The sequence below is a fragment of the Vulpes lagopus genome, chromosome 6 (genome assembly GCF_018345385.1).
Source record: "Vulpes lagopus strain Blue_001 chromosome 6, ASM1834538v1, whole genome shotgun sequence".
In the NCBI taxonomy this organism is placed as follows: domain Eukaryota; kingdom Metazoa; phylum Chordata; class Mammalia; order Carnivora; family Canidae; genus Vulpes; species Vulpes lagopus.
The window spans coordinates 87,612,603-87,626,398 of record NC_054829.1 but is presented as its reverse complement, the minus strand read 5'-3'; the positions used below and the strand labels follow the sequence as shown (position 1 = coordinate 87,626,398).

At 38.9% G+C, this 13,796-nt stretch overlaps 1 protein-coding gene across 8 annotated transcripts in view; it reads right to left on the bottom strand.

The window, feature by feature from the left end:
* Positions 1-13,796, bottom strand: part of HERC3 (HECT and RLD domain containing E3 ubiquitin protein ligase 3) — a 114,486-nt gene that overhangs the window by 46,346 nt on the left and 54,344 nt on the right. For all 8 annotated transcript variants that reach the window (XM_041757949.1, XM_041757955.1, XM_041757956.1 and 5 more), the window contains 8 exons: positions 12,443-12,519; positions 11,207-11,428; positions 10,152-10,243; positions 9,077-9,207; positions 8,139-8,299; positions 6,042-6,118; positions 2,325-2,449; positions 692-751 (listed from right to left, as the gene is read on the bottom strand). In XM_041757949.1, coding sequence (XP_041613883.1) covers positions 692-751; positions 2,325-2,449; positions 6,042-6,118; positions 8,139-8,299; positions 9,077-9,207; positions 10,152-10,243; positions 11,207-11,428; positions 12,443-12,519 — 945 coding nt within the window. The remainder of the gene's footprint in view (positions 1-691; positions 752-2,324; positions 2,450-6,041; positions 6,119-8,138; positions 8,300-9,076; positions 9,208-10,151; positions 10,244-11,206; positions 11,429-12,442; positions 12,520-13,796) is intronic.

The following is a 13,796-nucleotide window of genomic DNA, read 5'->3' as shown; positions in this document are numbered from 1 at the left end:
GATTCACACACAGAATTGAATTCTCAATCTTCTTGGGATTTCATCCACCTAGTCACTGGCAAAAACGGATGAGAAACGGTCATGACTTGGGATCACCAAAGATCAAAACTCATGACAAGAGCTTTGTGCTGCTTGAGATAGATACCCGAGGGGGACATTTACAGAAAAGATAAGGCCAGGCAAAGAAACACTATTTACTAGCTAGAAATTCAGCCCAAATGTAATTTCTTGGTGAGCTGGCCTAGATCTGAGTCCAAGAAACTCCTGAAGCTTCCTTGGAATATCCCCCTAAGCTCGCTCTTTTTGAGAAAAGAAAAACCTATGAGAAAGCAAATCAATGAAACTGAGGAGATTACTTAGAGAATTAAGAATTTAAGAACAAATGCAGTATACATGTTGGGGGTAACATTTCAGAATACCCTAAGAAATATTTCTATTGATTATTACATCAACTCCTTCTGTGATAGTCTCTCTGCTAATCTGCTTCTTGGCCAACCAGGCATCAATCAGCATTGCCATTCCTGACATCCTCTCATTCATCATTATTAGGTATTCCAATTTTTGCACAAATCATTAGCTTAGCCACTGAATTAAAGCCAACCACCATCAAAGAGAACAGAAGTCTTTCACGGCCTTTGCTGAGTATTTGTAATCACATATGGGTATTTTTTTAAGATTATAAATCACTTACTTTTTTTCAAGAAAACTTCCATTCCAACAGGCTGCAGAAGATAATATCTGAACAACACCACTGCTCAGAAAGAAAAAGGTAGGCAAACCATTAATAATTACCAATAAATGGTTATTCAAGCCTCAACAACAGGTTAGTCATCTGTTCCAGGATTTCATTAATAGCAGCTCTTTCTTACCCAGATAAAGCCTTGGAAAACATACGTTTGCTATGGAAAAACACTGTATCTCAAAATGGATGAGTACTTAAGTTTTCCATAAGTCATGTTAAAAGTACCAAAGCTACTGAAAGAATAGCTCTGGCACCTGATAATGATCTTGAATATTTTTCTACCATCAACCATCTAAGATACTCCCCAATTCATCTCCAAATATAAAATATAACCACAAAAGAAAAGCTGAGCTGTTATCTCCCAAACACAAAAATTGTCTTTGCAAAATAATAAATGAACAGCCATTTCCTTCTATTGTGTTTCCTATCTGAGAAAGAAACTGAAAATAAGTGAAACAAGTGTTTATTCCTATCACCTAGATAGCAGAGGTTCTGGGGAAACAGCTAGAAAGCAAATGCATGTGAAAAGTCCTAAACCCTTTCAGTTAGGATATGGAAAAGGGAAGAAATACATCAAAAACATGGTTAAGGAGGGGGCTGCAGTAACTTCTGGTAATGACAGAATCTGGCTCAAGCAAGTTCTCTAGAGATCATTTCTTCCATCCCCTCATTTTATAAATAAGAAAACTAAGAATGAGTAACTGTCAAGGCCCCAGCAGAGGGGAAGCCACCCTACACCTCCCACAGTGAGTCTAGTTCCCTTCCCTTACCCCTACATCCTTCCAGGCTGAATTCCCCGTCAGAGCCACCTAAAGTTAGGGAAACTCTGAGGACCTCCATGAGCTGCTTGAGGTCATTCCCAATGAGCCCCTGGTGCACCCCAAAGTTTACAGCCCTGGTCATTTGCCATACTATAATCTATGTCGTAAAGCAAAACGTATTATGCACATTTCAGTGTATACCACTGAGTACACATAGTATGATTCATTCGTTCCCAAATATTAGATTCTGTAGAAAAATGGAAATACTAAGGAAAGTCAATGAGAACGTATTAAAACGTGCAGGACAAAATTATCCTTTAAAATAAACTTGATAAAAGATCTCAATCTTTTTTACTTTTACTTCCTCAATCTGACATTAAAATACCATATCAACTAATCATTTTGAATGTGAAAATGCCAGAATTTATTCAAGAATAGGTAAGATAACAGCTGTCTTACTTTTGGGTTGCTTTGCAATATGCATATGCATATGAAATAACTCTTGGGTTAAACAACCATAACACTGAGTTTTTTTAGCAGAAAGGCCAACTCACACCTTCATCAGTCAGGATTTTTAAGATCTGAACAAGGTAAGTTTAAGGCACACAATCTGAGAGATTGGGGGGAGCCACCTATTATGTTATCTGAGACTAAGGACACCAAATTCTCAAGAAATATGTGCAAAAAAAAGAAAAAAGATTCCCTAAAATATAAAACTCAATGTATATTCACAACCTCAAAACGAAAGTAAGGAAAATTACTAAGCTGGAACATTCCAATATTCTCTGGAAAAAACAAAATGAAAACAAGGGGCCACATACTTCATTGTATTTGCATTGTTGTGTTCTGAGAGTTTTTGTCTCCAAACTGCTATGGTCTCATCATTTATTAAACTGGTATAATGTGCTTGGTTCATCGTCCTGAAGTCAACAGCAGGGGAAGAATTCTGGAGGATTAAATAGAATAGTAAAACAGAGAAATTATGTAGGATGGATCTTTTCTCTTTCTGTTGACATATTCTCCATTTGGGTTTCACAGGAGCTGGGGTGCACTGCCCACATCCCCTTCTTCACTGTCTCAGCTGCTGAGAGTGTCAGCTCCTAAAAGCTCCTAGCTGGGCTGCTCTCTGAGAATTCCCCTGGCTATTGGTTCACTCCATCAACATGGGGGGGCGGGGCGGGGCGCTCAAGGGGCAGGCAAGGTTAGTACAAAGGCCTGGCCCCCTTGTCGCCACTCAGGAGTGGCTGAAGGGCCAGACCAACTTCAGAGCTCTCAAGGAGACTGGTTGAAGCCTGTTACACTGACCTGCAGCTTCCCTTCTGCCCAATCCTGCCTCCTTCATCCCTATAAAAGCCTTTCTAGAGCACGCTACCCTGAAAAACTTTCTCAACATAAATCTGTCTCAGAGACTGTTCACCAGAGAAACAACCCCAACATGGCTTCTCCACATTTCTTTCCCCTCTGCTTTGAAGCACTGTAACATCAAGGCTTTTAAAGCATTCGTTTGCCTTAACTGTTCCCTCAACTCTGACAAAGTATATTATTAAAAAGTTTAGTTATAATGTATAGTGCAAACAATCTATGAAAACTTAATGCCTCTTAATTTCTTATTGAAGGTATATAATTATACATTTATAAGAAAGATGGCAGAAAGGACATGTCAATAATGGTCTTGAAAATTCCCAATGCTGCACAGCATTATATATCCTTTATTCAGTGAGCTCTAACAAAAATAAGCACTTTTACTTTCTAAAATTTATCTTATTCAACTGAAATTCCCCAAATCCTGTTCTTGATCTAAAACTAAGGAAAGCTGAAAGTGCTTTATACCCTCTATACCTGCCACGAGAAAAGAGGGAAAAAAGTTATATTAAACCATTCATGCATCAATTCATAAGATGATTCTTTTTTTCTTCTTTGTACCTACACATGAAAACACAACTTCCAAAGTAAATTTTCTTGGTCACTTTCCCATAGTTGTGAGTTAAGGTATCATAATAAGGGGAAAGGAGAAGGGCATTTAACAAATCAGAGATGTTTGCCAACATTTTTTATCTTTTTTGTCTTGATCATTACTTTACTAAAATGGCCACAGACATCTATCAGAGAACAAAAATCATCTTGAATGACACAGAGAAAAATCACAAGACAAAATGGACACTTGAGCACACACAAGCAGGACTGCCTCTTCACCTTGGTCCTAACACCACTGTTATCTACATTTTAATTACTTTCCCCATTTACAGGGGTAGCTGAACAGAAACTCCAGCACATACTTACAATAAAATATAAACATGGAACTATTTTTTCATTCTTCATTGCATGTCCAAAAAACTATAGGTGACTTGAATGAAGTAAAATCTCAATCACTTAAAGACTCAAGAAAAGGTTATCAATTTTCTCTACCTTCTAATTATACACAGGCCAAAAAAAAATTTCATCTAGGGTCAGTGTTTCTCAACTTTGGATCACCAGAGCTTACAAAATCTTGATAGCTAAGTCACACTCCAGGCCAATGAAATCAGAATCTAAAGACACCAGTGTTGTTATTCTTATTGTTTTTAAAGTTCCTCGGTGATTTCAATGGGCAGCCCAAATTGAGAATAACTGTTGGAAAAAAGAGAATTGTCACCTAGCAGGCTTGCAGGCAGACACACATAAGCACATCTAATATCCCAACCACATTCCCTCTTCAATCCTATCTAGCGAACAACAACATGAAAGCAAAAGGAGGGGCTATGGTTTGCACTCACTGAATTGCCAAGACATGGGATGCAAAGTGGCAAAACAATATCTATACAGAACTCCTGCTCTCTCTGCTATTACCTCAGACCTGGCATTAGTTGAATGAGTTGCATTTATAAAAATGGAGCCTGTCAATACACAGATGCTTTCTCTTAGGTCTTTAAGTGATTCTTTGAGTGTTATGGTGACAGGGGAAACACATTATTTCATCAGTCTCTGTATCTAAACAAGTATTTATGCTTAACAGCATAAGTAAAAATGCACAGCCTTCGTTTAAAAAGAGCAGTATCTTCCTAGTGATAGTCTATTTTTAGTTTATTTTTTGTTATCTTACAGTTTTAATGCATACTACTCTTACCAGCTGTTTAACCCTTAACCTGCCCTATTTCTCTAGAATTACATTATTTTATATCCTTTTCATCAATATTTGTTTTCCAGTCCCAACAGTGCTAATTACAATAAGTTTTAAATCCAACTACTTAGATCAGATACCGTATTTCTAAAAGTAATAATACTGAGTTTTATGGTGACTTTCACAGGAAAATTAAAATTGGATATTACTCAAGTCAATTTCAAGTAGGGAAACAAATACTTCAAACTCTACTCATGGACCATAAGTTACCACCCTGCAGAGATTCGGTGCTCTTCATATTTCATTTCATTGGCATTTTGAAGACACAAAAAATAATCTCAGCATTCCTTAAGATTTCTCTGTGAAGCACTAAGTCGGGCCTAAAATAGGTCTAAAGCAGCAGTTTCAAATCACCCCAGATGGCAGCACTAAACAGAACCTTCTCCAGGCTCCTGACCTGGAAAATATCTAGTTGTCAGTTTCCACCATCCAACCTGCAGCCTCGGGCTCCGGCACAATCTCTTCTACCAAATCACAGAATTATACTGCCTGGGAGGCAAGAACATCGTGTACTTAAAGACAGCAAAGTAACGGATGAATGGGGAGAATTTCCAGGACTCAAGGGGTCCCCTTGTCTCCACACTTCCTATTTTCTTCCCAACCAATTCTGATTCCTCCGTCATCATGAACAGCTCTTCCCTGCGCCTCCACAACAGGGTAAGGATCAGTGCACCATATATGGCTAGTCCTCCCTCCATTCTTGTAGAATAAAAGTAGGTGGGCGAGGAAGAGGAGGAGAAAGCACAATAGCAAGGAAGGGAGTGGAGGGCATAAAACAAATCTGTGTCCCAGGTTTCAGAATGATTCCCCTTGTCCAGGAGGAGGGGAATGAATTATAGTCCTGCCACAGATACCTGGACCATATTCTCCTCTACTTTCAACCCTGAAAGATACTGGAATGTCATTCTTCCTTGACTTACCCACTACAGTGATGTAGGAGACGATGTGAAATGTTAGTGTGGTGCTATGAGCAGATGATAAATAACAAATGATATCTGAATATTATGTTATCTCTTTTATATTTAGCATATATTCAAACCCACTAATTTCTCAAATACCTAGCATTTGTTGCTACCTAATGGGGAAGAAATGGAAAGTCAAAAAATGCCAAAGTACGTACAAATTCCCTAGGCCTTTTTAAATATCTTTTGGAACAAATGTAGACATAAATAATTTTTAAATTATAAATTAGAACTCTATGATTAAAATACCAAGAAAATTATTGGCACTTCAAGGTTGCAAAATGGAGAGGACATCAAGGCTTACCTTAATAAGATAAAATTGGTAGCAACAAAGAGTAAAATTGCTCTAATGTAATTATTTATCAAATATTGGTTCACCATTATTCCACCCCCAAAATAATAGTCGAAAATTTTTTTACCTCATATTTGGAGCAAAGTACAAAAGTTTGGTCTCCTCCAGAGAAGATCTGCTTAACAATATGATATTTAAAGCGATCTGTCAAAAAAAATTTTCAACAGCATATTTTTCAGAAATAAAACTTTTTCCTTGATTCCCCTTTTCTAATACTCCAAACTATGCTTCAGAATGGTCTCCTATTCATTTATGTCAGAGAGAAATCTCTCCTGGCTCTCTGCCCCAAACTACCCCTATCTCAATTAAAAATAAATGTAAAAAATGGTATCCTCACTCCAACTCTATCCCACCCCCTCCCCAACTGCAAGCTAATCCTGATGTTGTTTCCAATTTTCACTCTAATCTTTTAAGCCACTGATGTGAAATCTAAAAGTCACTAAAATCAACAGTAACATGCCCAAGAAATAATTCAACATCTGAGTGTCATGTTCTTTAGCCCCTCCAGGATGAAGCTTGTCATATAAGGACCTCCATTTCCTACTCCCTGCATTATCCCCCATCACACCATATTCACGGTGACCCTCCAGTACCACCACACTGCTTTCATTCCTAATATACCAAAATATTCCCTATATCTTTTCCTTCCACCACCCCAGATGCGCGCTGTCCTTTCCATGATGGTGCCTTCTAGAGCACAGCTGCAATGGTGCTCCTGGCATCATGTGATTCTGTGCTACTCACCACTGCCCACTCCCTCACAGTCCTCGACCTGGCTAACTCCAAATCATCCTTTAAGACACAGTTCAAACTTCCTCTAGCCAGAACATTCCTTGATGCCTTCCTCTGTGCTCCCAAATTACCATGAAGGGTCCTAAAACCATATCATTTACATAATGAATTGAAATTTACCTACTTACATTATAAAATCATTTTGGCAAACATCCAAATGCAAATTTATGATCACATTAAGTTAGGTTCTAATTAAACTTCAAAAATTGTGAATTCAAATTAACCTATACAACACTTGAGTTTATTAAGTTGCTTTATTTCTTAAATACATGCATTCCTGCCAGGTCTACAATGCCTTGGCATGAAAGAAATTCACAAATAACAGAGAAGAGGACACCTAGTCATTCTTTCACTTTTGGGAACATCATCAAAACCAAATCTTATTTATTTTATACTTCAAGTTCCACTACATTTTTAGATGTTCATATATTCATTCCATAAATCTTTATTGACTGAGAAGTCCATGCCAGGCCTTGTGCTGTATGCCAGATTTACAAAGAGGAAAAGAGTCCCTGCACTTAAGTTTCTTATAATCCAGTAGGAAACTTCTGGTAGTTATTGTTTTAAAAAAAATCCTAAATAAATAAATAAATAATTTAAAAAAATTTTTTTTAATTTTTTAAAAATCCTAATCAAGCCATTAAGTCACTTTATAGTCTTCAAAATCAAGGTTATTATTAAATCACACTTCTTTTTAATGACTCCCTAGCTTCTTGTTAACCTCTGGATTTATTATTCCAAGTCATTCATATGAGTGATTGCCTTATTCTGATTTCCAACAAAACAGACACTGTGCTATTTAACTACTCTTAAGAGGGAAAAAAAAAGGTATAAATAGAAATCATGTTATGTTATGACCAGAATAGCAAAAGCAAAGGGAAAAGCATTAAGAGCACAGGCTTTAGAAGGAGGCAGATCTGGGTTTAATTCCTGCCCCCAGAATCTATGAGATGTTGGGCAAGTTACTTAACCTCCTTAAGACTCAATTTCCTCATCTCCAACATAGAAATAATAACCACTAATTCTTCAGGTTGTTTTCAGTGCTTAGCATAAGTAATGGAGCTTGGTTAAGCATTCAATAAACATTAACTTTCATTATCAGCAGTAATAATAAACAAAATTTATACACCACTAGCAAGGTCCTTAGCGCCAAAGTAACATTTTTTGCTTCATCTCAGTTGAGATCTCCAGGATCTCAATTATAGAGCCTCATACATAGTAACTACTCAAATAAATATTGATCAATGTTAAAAGAAAAGATCTCATACTCATTTCCTCCATAAGACTCCAAGGTAAAAAATAGGTATGTGCTCTATAAGTCATTCTTTTGTCACTTAAAATACCATTATATTCCAAGGAAAATCACTCTTACCAGGTCTGGCAGAAAGCTGGCCACTATGAGCGGCCCAGTAGCCTTTCACAGGGGATGGGCACTTAACATTACAAGTGTGTCCCGTTCCTAATTGACCTTTCGCTCCACAACCAAATGCATAGATGAGTCCAGAAGAAGGCACGAAGGCTAGGGTGTGTTGTCTAGGGAAAAGTAAATCAACTTATCAGCATAGTTTCTACTGATAGGGATATGCACTCAGACTGTCTTTTAACCCCCACATGTGAGCACAGCAATCCCTATGGATGCCCCCCAGAAATACCACCGCACATTTACACTTGTAACTGTTTTTGCAGTGGTAAGCTCTCCGTAATATCATCCTTCTCTGAGACACTAGGCAATGACGAGGATGGCAAGACTTGGAAAAGGCTGAATGGCCTGCTGCATTAGGCCTCTGAGATGACAAGGAAGAAGCAGGGTAGACTGGGCAAAATTTCCAAGAAGTTCTTTGAGGCTCTCTCACTTTCCTTTCTTCATGTCTTCTTCCCATTCTGCTAATCTTTATCCCAAAAGAAGCCTAATGTCCCTATCTTGCTCTACTCATCTAAAACCCATCCTTGCCGCACTCTGCCTAGGTTGGACTTGCTCCAAACTTTCACTATAGCTGTGTATACAGTTAAGATCTCTTAAAATGCTGGTGGTTGGAGGGACACCTGGGTGGCTCAGTCAATTAAGTGTCTGCCTTCAGCTCAGGCCATGATCCCAGGGTCCTGGGATGGAGCCCCAGGTCAGGTTCCTTGGCCAGTGGGGAATCTGCTTCTCCCTCTGCCCCTCCCCCTTGGCTCATGTTCTCTCTCAAATAAGTAAAAATCTTTTTTAAAAAATGCCAGTGTTAGGTTTAACTACATGCTCTGTCACTACAAAAACAAGATTCATTTCTAGGTCTTAATAGACAGTTGGAAGGTCTTCTAAGCACTCACCTGCCACAAGCAATCTGCGTTACTTCACTGCCCATCAGCTCCAGAACTCTTCTTGGATTAACCTCATCATTCATGGAATCATGGCCAAGTTGCCCACAAGAACCCGCACCAAAGGTAAACACACCTCCACTCTAAAAAGGGACAAACATCACACAACTGCATTTTATCTCTAAGTTTGAGTACTCTCCTCTAAAAGCCTCTGTACACAAGATTCATATCATAAAAGTCTGTATAAGAACACTACACTCACTTGATCCTTCACCAAAATGACTTCTTTAGATTGTTCATTAAATAGAAAAATAATTTAAAAAGGAAATTAAGGGGCACCTGAGTGGCTCAGTTACATAAGTGTCTGTCATTGGCTCAGGTCATGATCCCAGGGTCCTGGGATGGAGCCATATCAGGCTCCCTGCTCAGTGGGGAATCTGCTTTTCCCTCTCCCTCTTGTGCTCTCTCATGCTTTCTCCCTCTCCCTCTCTCTCTCTCTCATAAATAAATAAATATTTTAAGGAAATTAAGACTACATCTTTATGAAATAAAGACAATACTACTCAAGGGAACATGTGTCATCTGTAAATTTTGAAAATTGTTTAGAAGTACAATGATATACTAGGAAGCAAAACAAAATAAGGAGGAACAGAGACAGGTGAAGTGAGACGATTTTGCACAGTCATTCAGATATAATAAATTAAATGCTCCACAAGCTCCTTGGCAAGTTAGCTACTTTTTAAATAGCCATATGTGAACAAATGCTAAGGAATTTTATTAAAGCAAATCTATAACAGTATTTGTTCAACATAAAAATACATTTTCATTCCCTACATGACAGTTTTAGAAAAATTAGGCTGAAAATTTTAAAACATTAAATACATTGTTCTGTATTTTTCATACATTTGTTTTAAAGGAACACAGAATGTTGCTATATACTATATTTTAAGGTTATCTATATTGAATATTTATATATTTAAACCACCACTACTCTAAAAGATACTATCAAAAATAAGCAATAATAATCTTCTATGCCATCTCCAACACCAAAGCATCACAGAACAAACCAAAACACTGAGTCCCTTACTTTTGTGAGTACCGCTGTATGTTCTTCTCCACAACTAATATAGACAACTTTTTGCGTTCGTAAGAGTTTCACGTGGCAGGGAGACTCTCGATCTTAAATAAGAGAAAAATCGGAATGTCACTAGCATTTATCTTTGAGATGAAACATACACAACTCTCTTAGCATGAATTTTGGGTCCCCTTGGATTCCTGACTCAGACTCAGCTTCCTGCCTGCACATCCATTTGAATGTCTAACAGACATCTCATTTTTAATACATCCAAAACCTATCTCATTGTTTCCCCACACTCCCCAACTCTGTCCACTCTCCACACCCCCACACACCCCCACAGTTTCCCACATTCCATAAATGGCAACTTTATCCTTCCACTTTTCCTCTTTTTCAACCATTACCCAACATTGACTAAAACCAACGAATTAGTCCCACTGTCAAAGTATATTCAAATCCCACTTTATTCTCACTGCCTCCAAACTGGTCTTCCAGCCTCCCTTCAGCTAGCACAGCTAGCTGTGCTAAGTTAAATTAGATCACTCTTCTCCTCAAAACATTCAGTGCTTTCCCCTTTCACTGAGGGAAGCCACCATCTTACTTTTGCCTTACATGCCCCTACATCATCAGGCCTATATTACCTCTCTGACCTCCAGCTCTGCTACTCTCACCCTCTCTCATCCCACTCTTGAATACACCGCCAAGCTTTCCACATTCGAGACTCTATACACCCTGTTCCCTTTGACTGAAACATTCTTGGCCCAGATAGCTACATGTCCTCTTTTTCTAACCTGATCTCCTACAGGGCTCCACTCAAATGTCTTATCAAAAGGCCCTCTCTGGAAACCTTATATAAAATAGGAAACTCTCCTCTCAAACCATCTGACATACTATATTTCCGCCCACTAGCATGCAATCTCCACTAAGCCAACAGTATTATCTGTTTTGTTCACTACTGCACCCTTACAACCTAACATGGGGCCAGCACATAGATTCTCAAGAAGCATGTGTTAAACAAATGAACATGCTTTTGAAGCTAAAGAGGTACGTATAAAGAGTCTGCTTACCTTCTTCATCACTGAGCCCTAGCTGCCCTGCATTATTCATCCCCCAGCCAAAAACTGCTCCTGAGAGAGACAGGGCAAAGCTGTGGGCTCCTCCTGCAGCCACCTGAGCCAGGGGGATGCCCTCCAGGGACCTCACCCTCTGCGGGCTGGCTTGGGAGGGGTATTCCTTTCCCAGACCCAGCTGTCCATGGCTGTTCTTTCCCCATGTGAAGAACTGACCATCTGAAATAAAAACAGGATAACTGGTATTACCAGACATGATACAAGTTCCATTCACAAAAAGAACCTCATTAGAACAACAGAGTCATCCAGTAGAATTATCTGTTAGTTGCTCTGATTCAACATACCAAAACCTCCTGAGAGCAAGGGACAGAGATACTCCATGCCATTAAGACTGCCAAAACCAAAACACTCACTTGTCCTTAGAACAGAGAAACTGAGTCTTATTGCCCTTCAAAGGCTATTAATATTTATACAAAGGTAAGAAAAAATGAAATGTTTAAGACAATTCAGTTTTGAAGAACGCCTGGGTGGCTCAGCAGATGAGCATCTGCCTTCTGCTCAGGAGGTGATCCCACGGTCCTGGAATCCAGTCCTGCATTGGGCTCCATGAGAGGAGTTCTCCTTCTGCCTATATCACTGCCTCCCTCTGTGTCCCTCTCTCATGAATAAATAAAATAAAATCTTAAAAAAAATCAGTTTTGAATGGGCCAAATTCCAGGCTTAGATCCACTAGAAGAGCTGAACTATTTCTAACCACACCAAGTTCATGAAACCCAGGGCTCATGAGGTCTAGATTCAACCTGGACTATCCCACAGAGCATCAAGCATGACATGTTGGTACAGACTTCCCTTCAAATTTATTCTAATATGGATAGCAAATCTAATATGGATTTGCTGGCTTTGGTTTCCCTGACTCCTTTTTTTTTTTTCCTTTATTTGGGAGCTTGAGTGACTATAGCTAAGAAAAAACAATCTTCCATATGTTTAAGAGCAGTTCTTCCTCCTACTCATTCTCTCCTGAGGGAGCAATGATGACCACCTTCTTCATCATCCACAGCTCAAGGAATGTATGAGCTACACAAAGGCTGTCCAAGAAACGCCACTGTCCAACAGGAGTGCGTAGACGCTAACCAGTTAGTTAAAGGTGTCCAGTTAGATAATATCACATACAAGGCAAAGAGAAATAGTTCCCAAATTAACATAACATTAGCATATATTTCAATGCTACATTACCAGCTGCAAGAGCCAAGCAATGCCAGTTGCCACAGGAAACTTGTAATATCGTCTGCTGGTTCAGCTTTTGTATTAACCTAAAACAGAAAAGGCTTTCTTCTTAAGAAGGTATTCACAAACAGTAATCAGAAATATTCCCAACAGTTGTAATAAACAACATCTTTCCTAAAAGACTTTTTAAAAATCAAATACATAATCTTACATGATATAATTCTATTAGGTCTTCCACTAACTTCCTACCTTCCTACCTCTTATGCGGTTATTGTTTAAAAAAAAAATTAAAAAAACACTTCTGCACTTAAACCCACTGCCACACTCTGTTAATTCCACCTGTCATCTCCAACTGAAGAACAAACAGAATAAGCTATAGAAGAGAGATCCCTAGGAATGTGGCTGCCTTCTATATGGCTCTCAAAATGAGGGTAATGCCATGATCCAGCAATCCTACTTCTGGGTATAGATCTATAAGAATTGAAGGCACGATCCCAAAGAAATATCTGTACACCCACATTCAGAACACCATTATTCACAATAGCCAAAAGGTAGAAGCAATGCAAGTGTCCATCAACAGACAAATGGAAGGGATGCCTGGATGGCTCAGAGGCTCAGGGCCTGCCTTTGGTTCAGGGCATGATCCTAGAGTCCTGGGATCAAGTCCCACATCAGGCTTCCTGCATGGAGCCTGCTTCTCCCTCTGCCTAGGTCTCTGCCTCTCCCCAGTAGCAAAAAGGCAAATCACTTTATGAATGCACTTAAGAGAGATATCCAGAATAGTCAAATTCATACACATCAAGTCTGATGCTGCTTACCAGTGGCTGGGAGAGGAGAAATGGGGAGTTGTTATTTAACGGGTACAGACTTTAATTTTTGCAAGATAAATTTTTGTAATTTTTGGAGATTGTTTACAGAACTATGGTAATGCACTTAACACTACTAAACTATATGCTTAAAAATGGTTAAGATGCAAAATTTTATGTGAGGTGTACTTTACCACAAATTTTTTTACCACAATTTGTTTTTTAAAGGACAAAACCCAAATTCCCTAGAATGGGAAAGACGAAGATCATAGGAGTACTTTTCAAATCTTACTCCTCTGCTTGCTCATATGAAAGACAGAGACAAGAACAGTACTTATTTCACATAGCTGTAGTAAAAAATGAATGAAAAAAAATCCACACAATGTGCTTGGTGCTGCCCCACAGAACTGGGCACCTGGGAATATCTCCTGCTCTCTATTACAACAGCTTGCAAGTTGCCCCGATCCTCTTCATTAAGTCCATGCCATGGGAACAAAGCAGTCAGATGGACACACTCTCAGGAGAGGAGCATCTTAGAAGATAGATGCCCACTGGCG